This window comes from Pan paniscus, chromosome 6 (assembly GCF_029289425.2).
Source record: "Pan paniscus chromosome 6, NHGRI_mPanPan1-v2.0_pri, whole genome shotgun sequence".
In the NCBI taxonomy this organism is placed as follows: Eukaryota; Metazoa; Chordata; class Mammalia; order Primates; family Hominidae; genus Pan; species Pan paniscus.
This window is the reverse complement of record NC_073255.2, coordinates 49009691-49026089: the sequence shown is the minus strand read 5'-3', so window position 1 is coordinate 49026089 and position 16399 is coordinate 49009691. Positions and strand designations below refer to the sequence as shown.

Below are 16399 nucleotides of genomic sequence, written 5' to 3'. Positions count from 1 at the left end.
CTCAGAATGTGAGCAGTCCGTGCCATGAGCTTGTTTTATTGGAGTGACCTTGGCTCCCTCCCTCTGCCCCTACTCCAACACTGCAGCAACCCCATCTCTTACGAGACTGGCAGGTGGAGCAGGAGCCTCTACACAGCCTCTGGCTCTTAGGTCCCAGTCATGTTTGCACCCCCTCAAAGGGGCAGGACCAGCCCTTCCTTTCAGTGTCCATACCAGGGGCCTTCCATGTGCTGATGGGTGATGTGACTGTGGTCAGCAGGCTTGGGAAGTGCTGCTGCTGTAGCTTGAGTTGGGCTGGGGTCTTGGTAGGACGCTGATCTCAGAAGTCCCCAAAGTTCACTGTGTAGGTCTCTACTGTTGTGAAGGGGAATGCCTGGCCAGTGGCTATCTCCTCCTCTTCCTCCTCCTCCTCCTCTTCCTCAAACTCGGGTTCCAGCTGGGTCTCAAACTCAGGCTCCAACTGGGTCTCAAACTCGGGCTCCACCTTGGTCCCAAACTCGGGCTCCACCTCGGTTCCAAACTCTGTCACCACCTCTGTGTAGGTCTCAGTCTCCGACTCCTCCCAGCCAGCGGTGGTTGGCGGTACGAGGCCCCAGGGCTCTATGGTAGTGCTCAGGGTGGTGGCAGGGGCAGGGGGCAGCGTGGGAGGCACAGTGTGGGGGCCTAGGGTGGTGGTGGCGTTGAGGCGCCGCAGCCGCATCTGTGCCCGAAGCCGCAGGCGGTGTTGTAGGCGTCGCTGCTGCAGGCGTCGCTGCTGGGGGGTCATAGGGCGCGATGGGTCTATGTGTGGGATAGGCCGGTTCCCGTTCATGGCCATGATCTCCCGGATGCGCTTCCAGTTGGAGCGAGCCAGGATGAAGTTGCACTGAGTGGCCCCGATGTCATAGTCAACATTGCAGGTCTTGGCGCTCGGGGTGTAGCCCTCCGCGTGGGCTGTCACGCGGTACTCACCCGGGTTCAAGATTCGCCAGTAATCACCACCACTGGCTGCGGAGGGAGAACGATCCGGCTGCCCCAGAGCGCCCCTCCCAGGCCCCCACCCTCCCACTCAGTCCTGCCCCCAGGCCCCGCCCTCCCCCTCTGAGTCCCGCCCCCAGGCACCGCCCTCCCTCTGAATTTCGCCCCCAGGCTCCCCAGACTACCTGCTCGCTGAGTTCCCCAAGCCCCCACCCTCTCTGGCGGGTCCTCCCTCAGAAAGATGGGGTAAAGGTGTGCACACTAGGTACCTGTCTTCACGCCGTGATTAATGCCACTCACAGAGATGGTGGCGTTGGCAATGGGGATGCCTTGCTCGTCCGTCACCACCCCCTTAATGCCGCGGTGCACCTAGGGAAGCAGGTGAGGGCTGCTGGTCCTCAGGAAGGTCCAATGTGGTCCGCTGCTCCCTCCCACCCATCCAGGAGCCTGTGCAGCCTCCTCTCCCCAGGCATTGCCCTAGCCACCCCACCTGCTCCATGAAGGTGAGCAGCGCCTCCTTGTTGTTCTCCCACTCGCGGGGCAGCTCACTCTCATGAGGGAACTTGTCACAGCCCAGGTAGAAGGAGAGCTCCAGGCAGTTGGTATGCAGGTAACTGAAGTCATTGATAGCTGGCCGGGGACAGATACAGACCCAAAGTCAGCCCCTCTCCGGACCAGGCCCCGCCCACAGCCCCTCCCAGGCTGACTCACTCCCGGTCCGGGGGTTCCACTTGGCTCCGTTGACGATGCCCATGCCGCCGGTGTAGTCCTGGGCTTGGCAGCCTCCGCGGTAGGGCTCGGTCAAGGTGAGGTGTGCGGAGGCGAAGGAGATGGCAAGCCACCGGAAGATGGCGTGGTCTGGAGTCTCCTGGGCCTCAGAGACCTCGTCCTCATCCTCCCCCCGGGCTGCTGCCATGGCTGCGGCCAGCAGCTGCTCCTGGGTAGGCGTGCGGGCCATATCGTAGGGGTAGGATACTAGCCGCTCGCCGCCGTTCAGATTTGCTCCCAGCACGAAGGGGTTCTTCTCCATCCAGGCAATGATGGCCCGGACCTCCGTGGATACCTGGAGTGGCCAGCACGTGTGAGGCCAGGGCTGCAGCCTCCGGCCGCTATCCCCAACCTAGCCCGATCACCCTCCTCCGGCCGCTATCCCCAACCTAGCCCGATCACCCTCCATGAAGCTTCACACCAGTACTCGCACGATCCCCTGTCCCCCAACCCCCAGAGCCTCAGCGTCTGGAGTTCAGGCACCGTCAGCCCCACCCCCAAGCCCAGAACACCAGGACCCCAGGGTCCAGCTGCTCCCTCCTGCCCTTTCAGCCAGGCTGTGGCCTCACCGTGGCATCTGGCGAAAGGTAGCGTTCAGGGATGGGCAAGTTATTGTTGGGGACCCGGTAGGGGACCCATTTCCTCTCCTCAGCTCCCCAGAGCACAGAGTTGAGATCCGGGAAATCTTCAAAGATGTCAAAGCCCTCCTCAGTCCACAGTCCCAGCGCCCAGTTCCCAAACTCTGAGCCCTGTGGGGAGCCAGCAGGGTAGGCATCGGCTACCCACACCCCCACAACCCCCAGCTGCCTGGACCCTGGCCAGCCTCACCCTTCAACCCACCATCTGCGCTGCCACCTCGTAGCCATCAGGGTTCAGTGAGGGCACCAGGTGGATGCGTGTGTCCTGCACCAGGCTGCGCACACGTGGGTTCCCATCGCGGTACTCTCGGCACAGGTACTGCATGAGCAGCAGCAACAGCTCTCGGCCCAGCACCTCGTTGCCATGGATCCCAGCAGTGTAGCGGAACTCGGGCTCCCCTGCAAGGGCGGGAGCCTCAGTGAGCACTCAGTCTCCCGAGGCCCAGGGCAGCTGAGGAAGGACCCAGACCCACCTCATACCCGAGGGTCTGGGGGACAGCTGGGGCTCCTAGGGCCCTGTAAGACAAGCCAGAATCCCCAGAGAGGCTCCGGAACAGGCGGGAGGCAGTGAGCTCTGCACATCAGCAGCAGAGGCCAGCTGCTGGCCCCCACAGACCCTCACCCAGTTCATGCTCCCCAGGGTTGTCTGAGATCTCCATGGCATAGATCTTGAGGCCTCGTGAGCTCTTGCCCAGGCTGTAAGTGCGGGTGATGGTGGGGCACTCCTCGTTCACCACCTTCATGAGCTGGGGCAGAGGGGGAGGACGTGGAATCAATCATGCAATCCGTCCCCCGCTGACCATGCCCCTTCCACTTCCAGGGCCTGCTCTATGGCGAGGGACAGGCATGACCCCTTCAGGCAGCCCCCAGGTACTGGCCTCCTTCCTAAGGTGAGGGACAGCCAGCATCCCTGGAACCAGTAGGGACTGGGCCCAGTGACAGAAGCATCAGGCATACACTCCCGTCAGCCACAGACAGGTCCCACCCCCAGCCCCAGGATATATGCTCCCAACCTGGCGCATGTCCTTGTAGCTGTGGTGCCGGAAATCCAGGTCATCGGTGGCCACCACCTCATTCTGTGCGTAGTAGCTGTAGACAGCTGCAAGGGAGGCGGGGTTGTCTTTAGCTGGGTGCCGGCTGGCCCACCCTAGCACCCCACCTCCGCTCAGAGCCCCTGCCAGCCCTCCACACTCACGGGCCACAGAGCACCCCAGCACCTCCAGGCGCATGCACAGGCTGCCATTCCAGGTGAGTGGGTAGATGCGGATGAAACGAGCCACCACCGGCTCTGGGAGCTCACTCAGCACGGGTGTGTCCTTGTCCACGTTCCCATGAAAGGTCTGGGGAGAGGCAGGCCTCAGAGCAGTACTGCCAGCCCCTCTGAGAGCCCACCCCCCACCCAGACAATGGGAGCAGAGCCAAGAGCCTGGGCATGGTACCCACCATTTCCTCATAGCCGTTGGTGTACATCACCCATGTCTGGCTGTCATTGCTGAAGCCCACGAAGAAGGTGGTCACAAAATCGTCACTGTGGAGTGGACAGTGGTCAGAGCAAGGGTCTTCCCCCTCCCAGGCCCTCAGGTGGCCTGAGCCTCCCTCTTCTGAGCCCCAAGAATTTAAGAGCTAGCAGGGTGGTGCTGCACGGCCCAGGTGTTGAGCCTGGGTCCTATGCCCGTCACATAGCCATGGACAGGTGATCTGTCCCTAAACTCATGTGCTATCAGGACACAGGAGCTGACTGACCAGGCTGAGGAGTGGGGATGGGCAGGGTGAGTCCCTCACTGATCTTTTTGGCCTTCTTTGGCTGGGCCAAAGAAGGGCCCACTGGAATCTCCTTAATGGGACACAGAGCCATGCCTATGGAGCCACTCCCCTCTGCCAACTATCCATGAGCCTGGCCACGCACTGGATGCTGGAGTCTCGGCCCTGGGTGATGACGCCTGTGAACCGGGTAGTCCTCCTGGTGTCCACCTCTATCCACTGGGTCCTGGCATCGTCCTCGGCACACCACGCACCATCATAGTAGTCGTCCTCGGTGGCACCGGTCTGTCCAGGGGGCAGGGGAGGCTGAGCATGGGCGGAGGAGTCCCTTATCCCAGTTGGGAGATGGGCCGATTCCAATGCCCACCTGCATGTTGAGCCGGCCGCGCTGTGCCCCCAGGCCGTGGCGCAGCATGGAGGAGGCTCGGATCTGGTTGTCCTCAATACGGTGTGACTCCATCCCAATGGGGGGACACTCTGAGGACGCGTACCCCAGAATGGTGGCTCACTAGCTCCATCCTTCCCTCCACCAAACCCAGAACCAAGGAGCCCAGAGCCCACTCCCGGCACATCGGGGGCACAGTCAGAGGGCAGCTCTGGTCAGCTGGTGGCTCCCTGGTGCCCTGCACCAGCCCACCTGGAATCGACTCAAAGCCAGGCCAGGAGCTGTTTCCAATCCCAGCCTGTGCTTCCCCTCCCTGGGCCTCGGCTGCCCCATCTGGAGAACGGGCTGACCATGCCCAGCTCTCAGGGGACACACGTGAAATCACAGGTAGAGCTCCCCCAGGGTGCAGCCACAGATGTCATCCAGATGGGGACCGTCTGCACAATGGCCCTGCAGGGATACCTGTGAAGGTACCTGAGGTCCTCACTCCCCACCAAGGCCCCAGGTCCTCCCCCTACCATGCCCAGCCACTAGGGGCCCTGGGGAGCTGCCACCCTCCTGAAGCAGGCCAGCCTGGGGTCCAGGGCTAGGGCAGCCAAGCGAGGCTATCCTGGGCTCCCGGGGCCCCTCCCTTCTGGGTCCCAAGAATCTGAGTAGGAAAGGGTTCCGGGGACCTGGGTCCTGTTTGTGACATTGGGCCAGTCACTTGTCCCAGCACCCCCATCCTGTGGCCCCCACCCTCACCCCCTTGTGCCCCCCACTTACTGACTTTCTCCGTAGGCATCCACTCCTCCTCCACCTCCTCGCCCTTTCGGGGCTCTAGGGACAATGAAGGGAGGACATGGCACCAAGGGCCCGGGAGGCAATCAGGAGTCCAGATGCTGCCCCACAGGGACCCAGGCCCCAAGCCCCAGCCACACACCTTTGTGGTCCTTGCCCTTCTCCACTGCCCACTTGTCGGTCTCCTCCTTGGGGCTGCTGTCCTCCTTTTTGGGTTTCTCTGGAAGGTGCAAGGTAGGAGGGGCCAGTCAGCCTGGCTCTGGGCTTTGAGGACCATGTGGGGTGGATCAGGCAGGCCCCAGGTGGCCTTCAGGGCAGGCCTGGTGTGGGAAGTCCTTGGTCCCACTCACTCAGCTCCTCCTTCTCTTCGTCCGTCTGGCGCTCAGCATCGGGCTTCTGGGGCAGAGGAGGCCCAAAGTAATAGTCCACTATGGGGAGGGAGAGCCAGCTGAGGCTGCCCTGACCCTGCTGCGGGGCCTCAGCTCCTGGGTCCACAGGAGCTCAGCAGGACAGGACCGCGCCAGAGGGGAGGAGGACGGGAGATGGGGGACAGCTGAGTTGGGAGAGGGTCTTGCAGGAGTCAGGAGCAGCCTGAGCTCAGGGGCAGCTGAGCAAGACCCTGCTGAAGTCACCAGCCCGGCCTTCCAAGAGCATCTGGCCTGGGGAAAGGACTCGAGGCCCAGGGCATGGGAAAGGCCTGGAGGGACAACTGGCACCTGTGCCTGGGGTTGCGGGCTTGGGGGTGAGATGGGGAGACATTGGAGGCACTGATGGGGACCTGGGGGCAGGGAAATGGCAATGCACGGGCTGCCACCCAGGAGGAAAGGGAACCTGAGGGCTCCAGGGACGCAGGGGCATGAGCAACAGGGAGGCAAAAGCCCTCGGGCTCCCTGAAGAGAGTGGGGCAGTGGCCATGAGCCAGCGGGAAGCCAGTTAGAGCACAGGACTGGGAGGGCTGGAACCCACATGGGTGACAGGGCAGAGTGTGTGCCTAGGGACACCCCTGTGGGGGTCACAGCCAAGCAGGAACCAGGGAAGCGGCCAAGGAAAGACCAGCCTGAGGGCAGAGGAGACAGGGCAGTGGCTGGGGTGGGCACGCAGGGACAGCAGGGACAGCGAGGTAACCACGGGCACAGGTGGGGTTGCAAGGTGGGTGAGTTGCCCCAGCTGGCTCCTGACCACACCCCAGCCCCGACCCCCACCTGCCTATGTCCCTCAGACTCTGGGGTGCTGGGTACTCACTGTCATCGTAGTTGGGGATCACGTAACCATCACCATAGTCAGGGGGCAGCGGGGGCAACAGAGACTTCACAGGAGGCTCTGGGGAGGCGGGGAGGTTAGGAGGGGGCCAGAGCGCCCGTGGCCATGGCACCTCCTCTCCTGCCCCCCATCCTACCAATCCTCTCCTCCGGGGCCGGGGCCGGGGCCGGGGCCGGGGCCTTCTCCTCAGGGGGCTCTGGCCAGACCCGCTCGGGCCTCCTCCTTCTGCTTGGGGGTGGCCTGGGTTGCTTCTGGCGCCGAATGTACTCAACTGAGGGGGAGGCTGGCTCAGAGTGGGGCCCAAGGCTGGGATGGGCCCATTGGCACATCCCCCAGGCCAGGGGTCCGACCCAGGTGGGGCTGGCAGGACCCTACTCACAGTCCTCATAGTCCTCCCTCTCGATCTGGTCATTGTAGTCCAGTGTGGGTTGCTCGGTCTCCTCCTCCGGCTCTGAGGGGAAAGCGCTGGTAGCTGCCTGACAACCCCACCCAGGCCTACTCTGGGGAAGCCCTCAGTCCAACCAGCCAGGGCAGCTGGCCCCGAGGCCAGGCGGATGACGGCCACTCACCAGGCTGGTGCTCCCGTGCCTCCACATGGGTCTCCTCTCCTGGATTCTGCCAGTTATTTGAGAGGGGTGCCCCTGCAACACAGGAGTTCCAGAAGCAGGTGGGCGGGAGGCCTGCTCTGACCACCTTGGGAGCCTCAGGCCACCAGCCACCCATAGAGCCCACACAGAGCCTGTGGACACCCTCCTGAGGCCGAGCTCACTCCAAGGAGGCCTGAGCTCCTCTGGCCTTCAGCATCCTGCTGGCATCTCATGGGGCCAGAGAGCTGGGCCCACCTTCTGGGGAACCTACTGTGCTGCTGGAGGCCCTACCACAAAGCTGTCCCCAGCGGGGAGAAGGCAGGAGGGAACTCCATGGGCTCAGAGCCCAGGGACATCTGGGCAGGGGCCTGAGGGACAGAGGTCCCACCCAAAAGGCTGCCAAGCCCTCTCCCTACCCAAAAGAGGCTACAGCACTGAGGGAGCCCACCAATCAAATTGTGAAATTTATAGCAAAAGTGAGGTTCCCATCCAGTGGGGAGCTGAAGGTCTATAGGAAGCAGGGCCCCAGAAACCTGCCTCCCACTCCCTGCCTCCACCCGAGCAGGCAGTCAGAGCCCCATCACCCCAGAGGAGCCTGGCACAAACCTCCTTCCTGGGGTAGCTCCTTGGGGCCAGGGCTGGGGGGTGGGGGCAGTGGCCACTCCAGGGTTTCTGAGGGAGCCAGAATGGGGGGCCTCTTCCCTGACGGGGGCTTCTTGGTGGCCTTGGGTGGCTTCTCTTTGGGCTTCTTGGTGGCCTTGGGTGGCTTCTCCTTGGGCTTCTTGGTGGCCTTAGGTGGCTTCTCCTTGGGCTTCTTGGTGGCCTTGGGTGGCTTCTCCTTCCCCTTCTTGGGCAGCCTGGGGGACCCCTCCAAGGACTCCTTGGGCACCTTGGGGCCTTTGTCTTTCTTGCCTTTCTTCCCTTTGTCTTTGGTCTTTTCCGGAGGCACTATCCAAGATGCAGACTCGTGTCAAATGAACAGAGCCAGCTCTGTGCCCCCATGAGGCCCCTCTCTAGATGCCCAGAACCTGGGCACAGGGACTCTTGTCAGTTCCCAGTGCGGATCAGCAAACTGAGAGGTTAAGTCATTTGCCCAAGTGGCAAACTGGGATCCGGACCCGGATTTTCTGTCTGCAAGTCTGGGGCTGTGACCACCAATCTCAACCTCTCTAAAGACTGAGCGTAGGGTTCCCAGTTCCCAGGGGGAGGCCCTCATCCCCCCACCTGCCAAAACCTCAATAGGGGTTCCTTACTATCCACTCCTCCACTATTCTGTTCTGGGCACATAAGGGGCAGAGAGGTGACTGAGCCATCCAGGCCTGGAGGAGCATCTGGTCATCCCTGCCAACTGCCATACAAAGGAAGGGACAAGGGCCCAAGACCTTCCCCTGGTCTCCTACGGGGCAAGAAAAGCTTCAAAGAAAAGGGACACTTGGTTGAGTATTGAAGCCCAAAGAAGAGGAAGTGGTCTCCTTTCGAGAAGTAAGGGGTTTGGAATTGATTGGAAGGACAGGGAGTCCTGGGGGGTTCAGGGATCACACAGAGGACAGAAAGGACAGGTAGGGAGCTTGTGGCTGCACACTCATTTCAGAGTCTGGGAGAGGGAGCAGGGACTGGTTGTGAGGATTCCCCATGGGAATCCTCCCAGGACCCTAAGCAGGAGCTGCAAGTGCTGTTGAGAACCTGATGAGAGGTGGGGAGCATGAGGGAAGTTTGGCAGAAACACAGGAAAGCTACCAAATGCAGACAGCCAGGGGACGCAGGGCTGCTAGAGCGGTGCCCCAGAGCCAGGAGAGCAAGCCTCGAAGGAGAGCCAGAGGCAGGAGGGGCACAGGCAGCCCAGGGTGTGGGAAGCAGCCAGGAAAGATCTAGAGCTGGGGTGGCAGGGGAGGGGCTGCTGACATCAGGAATGTTGGATGGTGCCTTGGAATCTCCTGGGAGACAGGGATCACAAGACCCTCTGCCACCTTCCAGAGGGCCACGATGAAAACAGCTAAGATTTACTGACAACTGATTATGCAAGAGGCCGTGGGTTAAATGCTTCAGTGATGCATCACCTTATCTAATTCCCGTACTAGTGTAGGACCACCCATTGCTCACCACCACCTGAAGCCCTGTGCTCACCACCACCTGAAACTCTCTCACCTACGTGAGACCTCCTGGAGTAGGAGGGCAAAGGCAGGAGGGAGGGACGACGTGAAGCTGTGCCACCAACAGGGAGAGTGGTCCCATTAGTATGGCAGGGGGTGACACAGCACAGTCCCCTGTGGCTCAAGCCTAGTACCTGTCGCGTACTGGAGGAATGGGGATAAGCGACCCGTACAACCACAGCACCAACCCTAGAGCCACCGGCCCCCAAAAGCGGCCCTGCCGCCCGGGTGCTGGATGTGCCTCCACGGCAGCGCTGACCTCGGCCTGGCACAGGGTCCCTCCAGGCATCTGGGCTCGCGTGCGCATTAGTAAGCCAGCCATTCCTCCCCTAGCAGACTGGGGAGTGGCCAGACCCTACCGAATCCCCCTGTTCCCACCTGAGATGCCAGCCCCCCACACCCCCGCCCTGCCCTGGGCTCTTACCTTCTGCGGCCGTCCCTGGCCGCTTCCCTGGCTTGCCCCCCGCCTGGGCTTTTCGGACCCGCGGGGTGGGCTCGGGAGGCGGCGGGGCCTCCACGTCGTCCTCCCGGGGCTCAGGTTCTAGCTCTGACAGGAAGCCCTCGAGGAACTCCTCGATCTCGTCGTCGGTCAGCACCGTCTGCGGGCGCCCTCCAGGGCACAGGGCCAGCAACGCCAGGAGGCAGCTGAGCAGGGGCGCCCCGCGCACGGCCGCCATGGCCGCGGCACGCGCGGGGGGCTCCGGGGAGGGCGCGGGGGGCTCCGGGGAGGGCGCGGGGGGTCAGGGGCTCTGGGGTCTCTGGGAAAGGGCGGAGAGGGGATCGAGACGGGTGAGGGAATCCAGGAAGGGGCGGGAGAGAGGATGGGGTGAGCGAGGGAATCCGGGAAAGGGCGGGAGAGTGGATTAGGGTGGGCGAGGGGACCCGGGAAGGGGTGCTGCGGGGCTCCGAAGCCAGAGGGGCTCAGGGGTGGTCGGGGCGCTCCGAGGCCCTGGCGGCTAATAGGCGCTCCGGCCCCGCGTGGCGCACTCCCGCGCGGATAGCCGTCTCCAAAGCGCTGGCGGGGCCCGGGGCGGGGGCGCCGGGGCTTCCGGAGCCGGCTCCCCACCCCCGGGTAGGAGGAGGAGGAAGAGAAGGAGGAGCCGAGAGTGGACGGAGGGGCTGCGGGGGGGCGGGGGGCGGGGGGCTAGGGGCGGGGCAGGCGGGCAGGCGCTGGCGGCGAGCGTCCCAAGCCCGGAGACTTGCGCCTAGGACAGAGGGGCAGGGGGCGGGGCGACTGGGAAGACAGAGGGCCTGAGGGAAGGAAAGGTGGTGGGGAGGGCCTAGGGTGCGGGTCTGAGGGGGCCGACATCCCTCCTCCTTCTGCCCTAGGCACCCCCCTTAAGGCGGGACCCCGAGTCCACCGGGGCTCTGAGCCCTCCGCGGGTGACCAGGAACCCTGGACGGAAAGCCGTGGTGTCAGGCCTCTGAGACCTCTCTCAATTCGGAGGGCCACAGAAAGGCCACCCCATCCTTCCCAGGCTCTGGATGGAGCCTCTGCCCATGGGCCCTGCTGCATCCCAGCGTCAATTCATTCAGTCATCCCACCAACCTCTTCAGGTCGGTGTGGGGCCAGGCCCCGTGCTGGGCCCCAGGGAGGGACAGCACAGTGGGAACTCACTTTCCAGCCAGGAGGCAGGTGCAAAACTGCCCTCAGAGTGGCCAGCTGCCCCGCTGGGGGTAGGAGTCCCATGTAAGGGCATGCCATCCCTCCCCTCCGGGTCCCAATGTGGACAAATAGCCATTTATCACCTTCTTCTTACCAGAACTCATTTTTTAAAAAGTGTCTACCATACCTCCAGGTGCCACATGGACCCAGAGGGCCCAGAAGGCAGGTGGATTGAGTGTCAACCGATCCCAGGATCCATCAGGGATGTGCACCTTGGTGCCTGGTGTTTGCCATAAGGCTTCTCCAGGGCAAATGTTGGCTGCCCTACAACGGCCATCAACAGGCAGAGTGGTCCCATTAGTATGGCAGGGCGTGACACAGCACAGTCCCCCGTGACTCAAGCCTAGTCCCTGTCTCATACTGGAGGAATGGGGAGCTAAGGACAGAACTCCGAGGACATTCCCCCTTAAAGGAATGAGGACACAAGAGAAAGCTCACAGGTAGCCCATGGGCCAAGTGCAGAGGCAGACAAGCCTAAGCCACGATTGTCTGCGGGGTTTGGCCCCAGTGAAGTAGTCAGGTAGGGAAGCCTAGGAGCCCCTGGGATGATTGACAGGGCAGAGTTTGGACCTGGGGTCAAAAGGAAAGAGGAAAAGTGGGTCAGGAATCACCTGGGTCCCCAGAGCAGCCCCGAGTGAGTTGGAGCAGGCAGCAGCCGGGGAGGCCACAGTGGAGGCTGCTGGGCCTGGGATACATGCCACCCCCTGGGAGCAGGACCACAAGGAGGCCTTGCCTCCTCTCACACCTGGTCCTGCCAAGACCCTGCCTTTGCTTTCTCACTGCATCTCCTTGAAAAAGCAGTAGGACTGTGTCAGGTTCTGGCTCAACCTCCCAGGCACCACATCTCGGCAGGTAGCCTCAGTGCCGTCCACCTGTGTCCCTGTTCTCCTTGTCGTTCATACAGGATCATGCATGTGCTGTGCCTAGCACACATTCTTGGCACTCACACTGCTGCCTTTTAGCTCTCATCATTTGCCCTCAGAGATCAACCTGAGCTGTGCCCACTGGGGCGCTCAGAGCAGACCCTGAGCCCCAACACCCAGGCTCCCTGTGCACCTGAGCCTGCCTCTGCCTGCCACGTGCCCCCAGGCCAGTCCTGGTGGCAGCAAGGATCCGCAAGCTCTCCCCTTTCCTCATCCTCTGCAAAGCTCTGAATCATCTTTCTCAAAACTTGTTCTGGGAATTTGCTCCGTTGCCCCAGTTGAGCATGTCAAGCCCAGCGGCCCAAGGCTGGGGTGAAGCAGCGTGGCACGTCACTTCCCTGGGAACAACTCACACATGGATTGGATTTGGGTCCAACATCCTCTGCCAGGGAAAATAGAAGCCATAAGAAAACAAAAAACCAATAGAAGGAGGCTTTTCTTCAGTCACAGCGAGTCACCAACAAAAACATGTGCAAAAGCTCTCATGGAGAGCTGGGCCACAAGGAGGGCCATGAGGTTGGGGGCCCTCTGACACCAAGGGTCTGGGCAGGTGGATGGGAGGCAGCTGCCCTCCATGCCAGGCTGATGTGCCTCCCTTTGGGTGGTGGGGCTGGGACTCCCACTCCACTTGAAGACCTGCACCAAAAAGTCCTTTAGCCCTGTGCCCAGGCTCTGCCACAGGGCCGGTGAGGGGACTTCTCCCCTCTGCTGCCAGAGTGAAGCCAGTCAGGGGGATGGGAGGCTTGTAGCCAAGAGCACCTAGTGGCTTTCAGGGTCCCTTACCCCTGCCACTTAGCAGGGTCTGCACCTGCATCCAAGTGTTCTCCTGGGCTACAGTGGGGGGCTGGTAGACACTCTGGTGATCCACTTTCAGCTTCCCACATGGATGTGGCAGGGACTGCTTTGGCATTTCCCTACCCCAAGGGACAGCCACTGTGGCAGGACTGGGCTGGGGAGGGTGGGGCCTGCGCTGGGGAGGGTGCCCCCTGTCCCTTGCTGCTGCTGGAATGGGAAGGAGAGTTGTTGAGAGAGCCAGAACTGTCCAAGGGTGGAAGCTGGCGAAACTGACCTGCAGGGAACAGGGAGACAGGGAGCATGGCCCAGTGAGTAGGTCCTATGTAGCTCTGAGGCCATCAACCCTGCCACGAGGGCTGAGACCCCAAGAGGAAAGTTGAGGTTGGGTCAGGGGCCTGTTAGTGCCAGCTGAGGAGGGGGACAGGCCAGCCTCCTCCCACTGGGACCCAGGCTATAGCTCCTGAGCCTCCAGAGCTGCCTGGTGCCTCAACCTGGTCAGAGGTGGAAACTCACCTGCCAGCAGGGCCCAGTGTGCCTGAGTTCTGACTGTGGGGATCTGCAGGGCACAGAAGGATAAGAGGTCATCAGGGCCTGGGGACAGGCAGGAGTGGCAGGGTCTGGGAGGCTGGGAGCAGACCCTCCCAACCTGCCCCATGGCCTCCGTGGCCCCCAGGACCCCCATGGCAGCAGCTCAGACACGGTTGTGCCTCAGAAGGAAGTGAAGCTGTGTGTACCGAGATGGCCCAGCAAACCCTTTGTATGTAAACTTCCACCACAGCCCAGCTGTCCAGCACCAGCATGTGTATCTGGGGGAGGGGGATAAAGAGAAGGTCTGGGAGGCCTGGGATCTGGCCAGCAGGCTACTGGGATCACAGATGCCAGCCCCTCCATATCTCCCCTTGAGTCCTGGATCTGCCTCCCGGGACCAAAGGGGAAAGGACCAGGCTAGGCTCCTTCCTTTTTGTTCTTCCCTCTTGGGGGAGGCTCCTAGAAACTCCCCCTTCTCTGCCGCCCAAGTGCCTGGATATTACCAGTGGAGTTAGCCTGTTTGGGCCCACAAGATGGGATGGCTCCCAGAGCCATGGGACCTGAGGTCTCCCAGACAGTGTCTAGCCACCCTCACAACTGGCAGAACAATTTCCTTGGTTTTCAACAACTTGAAAAACATATGTGATTTTCCACAGTCCAGTGCTTCTCAGGCCTGGCTGCTGAGTGAGCAGAGTTCATGCTGAATTCCTTCCACTCACCACAGGGCAGACAGCAAGCCCAGCTGTGGGGAGACTCGGCTGGGGTGGGGGTCACCACAGCAAGGCGCGGGGAGGGGGGAGGGGGGCAGGCTTCCAGCACTGATGAGTAATTCTGCTGCCCGAAGATCTGGGAAGAGGGCATGTGACAACTTAGTGCAACAATCCGCCCAGTGTTAGGTCAGAAGGAAGGAGAGGTCGTTCAAAATGGAGTCTGGTGGAAAAAATAATGTTTGGCCCCACCTCATACCTCCCTCAAAATTAACTCCAGATTAATGAGGTAGATGTTAGAAGAGGAACCAGGGAAGGACTACAAGAAAATATGGAGTCTTTATTTACATTGTGAGGTTTTCTTTAGGTTTTTTTTGTTTTTGTTTTTGATATGGAGTCTCACTCTGTCACCCAGGCTGGAGTGCAGTGGTGCGATCCCGGCTAACTGCAACCTCCGCCTCCCAGGTTCAAGAGATTCTCCTGCCTCAGCCTCCCAAGTATCTGGGGATTACAGGCACATGCCACCATGCCCGGTTTTTTTTTTTTTTTTTTTTTTTTTTGTATTTTTAGTAGAGATGGGGTTTCACCATGTTGACCGGGCAGATCTCAAACTCCTGACCTCAAGTGATCCACCCGCCTCAGCCTCCCAAAGTGCTGGGCGCCTGGCCTGTGTGCCCGGCCTATATTGACATTCTTGATGGAGAAGTCTCTTAAGGAAGGACAGGGAACTTTGGTTGCATAAAAGTTTTTACCTTCTGTACATCAAAATATACTGAAAATGAAAATAAAGAGCAAACAAAATACTGAGAAAGAATGCAGTGCTTAGAGAGCGAACATTCCTGGCCTCCTGTAGTTTTAGGAAGCAGCTGCGGCCTCAGACCCATCTGCTGTGAACCTCTACTCCGTATTTATTGCACTTTCTGTCTGTGAGCGTCGGTTTCTCTCCTCTATAACAATAGGATAATAATGACACTACCATGCCTTGCAAAAATGCTACAAGGGTTCACTGAGATAAATCTGGAGAGTCATGCCTGAAAAATAGTAAGTCGTTGATAAAGGGAAGCTGCTATTAATAAATAAAGCTTTTTCCTTTTTTTTTTTTTTTTGAGATGGAATCTCACTCTGGCGCCTAGGCTGGAGTGCAGTGATGCAATCTCGGCTCACTGCAACCTCCGCCTCCTGTGTTCAAGCAATCCTCCTACTTCAGCATCCTCAGTAGCTGGGACTACAGGTGTGCACCACCGTGCCCGGCTAGTTTTTTACATTTTTAAAGCTATTAATAGGCCAGCCACAGTGGCTCATGCCTATAATCCCAGCACTTTGGGAGGCTGAGGCAGGTGGATCACCTGGGGTCAGGAGTTCAAGACCAGCCTGGCCAACATGGTGAAACCCCGCCTCTACGAAAAATACAAAAATTAGCCATGTGTGGTGGCACATGCCCGTAATCCCAGCTACTCGGGAGGCTGAGGCAGGAGAATCACTTGAACCTGGGAGGCAGAGGTTGCAGTGAGCCGAAATCATGCCATTGCACTCCAGCCTGGGCAACAAAGCAAGACTCTGTCTCAAAATAAATAAATAAATAATAAAGCTATTAATAATTTTACTTTGTTTCCACTTTTAAAAGTGAGCTGAGAGAAATAAATAGGTGATTCACAAAAGAAGATACATAAGTGGCCAATAAATAGGTACAAAAATGTTTAGCTTCATTAAAAGTTATAAAAATGTAAATAAAATATACTGAGTACAACTTTTTCTATATCCGTTTCTCAAAGATTAAAAACCTTCCAGTGTAGGTGTTACTGGGAGATCACCCTCTGAAAGCAACTAGTGGCAAGGAGCTCCACACCATTCAGGCATCTCATTCAAGGTCACATGGCTGCAAAGAAGAGAAGCCCATCAAAGTAGCTGAACCCCAGTAAGGCATCCCACCATGCATTCGTAGAAAAACCAACGGAACAATGACTAAAATAAGATAGAAATTTATTTCTTGCCAGGTGTAGTGGCTCATGTCTGTAATCCCAGCGCTTTGGGAGGCCAAGATGGGAGAATTGCTTGAGCCCAGGAGTTTGAGACCAGCCTGGGCAACATAGTGAGACCCTGTCACTACAAAAAAATTAAAAGTTAGCTGGGCATGGTGGCACACGCTTGTAGTCCTAGCTACTCAGAAGGCTGAGGCAGGAGGATCACCCGAGCCCAAGAGTTCAAGGCTGCAGTGAGCTATGATTGCAACACTCCACTCTATCCTAGACAACAGAGCAAGATCCTGTCTCTATTGTAGACAACAGAGCAAGACCCTGTCTCTAAAAATAATAATATTTTAAAGGAAATGTATTTCTTGCTCATATAAACAAAATCCAAAGGTAAGCATCTGGCTTTCCATTTTGTTGCTCCCCTAGCCTCAATGTATGACTTCTATCTTGTGATACAAAATATTCACTTGAGATCCGGCCATCATTGCATCATCCCGGCCAGCAGAAAGGAGGAAAGGGAATAG

The 16399-nt window shown here is 59.4% G+C and overlaps 1 protein-coding gene across 1 annotated transcript; it reads right to left on the bottom strand.

Annotated features, from left to right (window-relative positions):
* Window positions 1-20: 20 nt before the first annotated feature.
* On the bottom strand, window positions 21-10493 carry AEBP1 (AE binding protein 1). Its single transcript, XM_003805233.5, has 21 exons — window positions 9711-10493; window positions 7743-8084; window positions 7119-7190; window positions 6929-7000; window positions 6686-6820; window positions 6532-6609; window positions 5640-5717; window positions 5432-5509; window positions 5275-5328; window positions 4492-4601; window positions 4270-4409; window positions 3807-3891; window positions 3559-3703; window positions 3377-3462; window positions 2986-3109; window positions 2566-2762; window positions 2295-2474; window positions 1669-2020; window positions 1448-1587; window positions 1227-1326; window positions 21-987 (listed from the first exon to the last, which is right to left on the bottom strand). The coding sequence occupies exons 1-21, from the start codon at window positions 9961-9963 to the stop codon at window positions 320-322; spliced, it is 3489 nt and encodes a 1162-aa protein (XP_003805281.2). The 5' UTR covers window positions 9964-10493; the 3' UTR covers window positions 21-319.
* Window positions 10494-16399: the final 5906 nt, after the last annotated feature.

What these genes read in the sequence shown, in the direction of transcription:
- AEBP1 (XM_003805233.5), bottom strand. Translation starts at nt 9,963, where the DNA reads ATGGCGGCCGTGCGCGGGGCGCCCCTGCTCAGCTGCCTCCTGGCGTTG. An exon ending in CGAAGAGAAGGAGGAGCTGA is followed by an intron (nt 5,510 to 5,639) that starts GTGAGTGGGACC and finishes TGCACCTTCCAG; the next exon opens with AGAAACCCAAAAAGGAGGAC. An exon ending in CCAACGGCTATGAGGAAATG is followed by an intron (nt 3,704 to 3,806) that starts GTGGGTACCATG and finishes GCCTCTCCCCAG; the next exon opens with ACCTTTCATGGGAACGTGGA.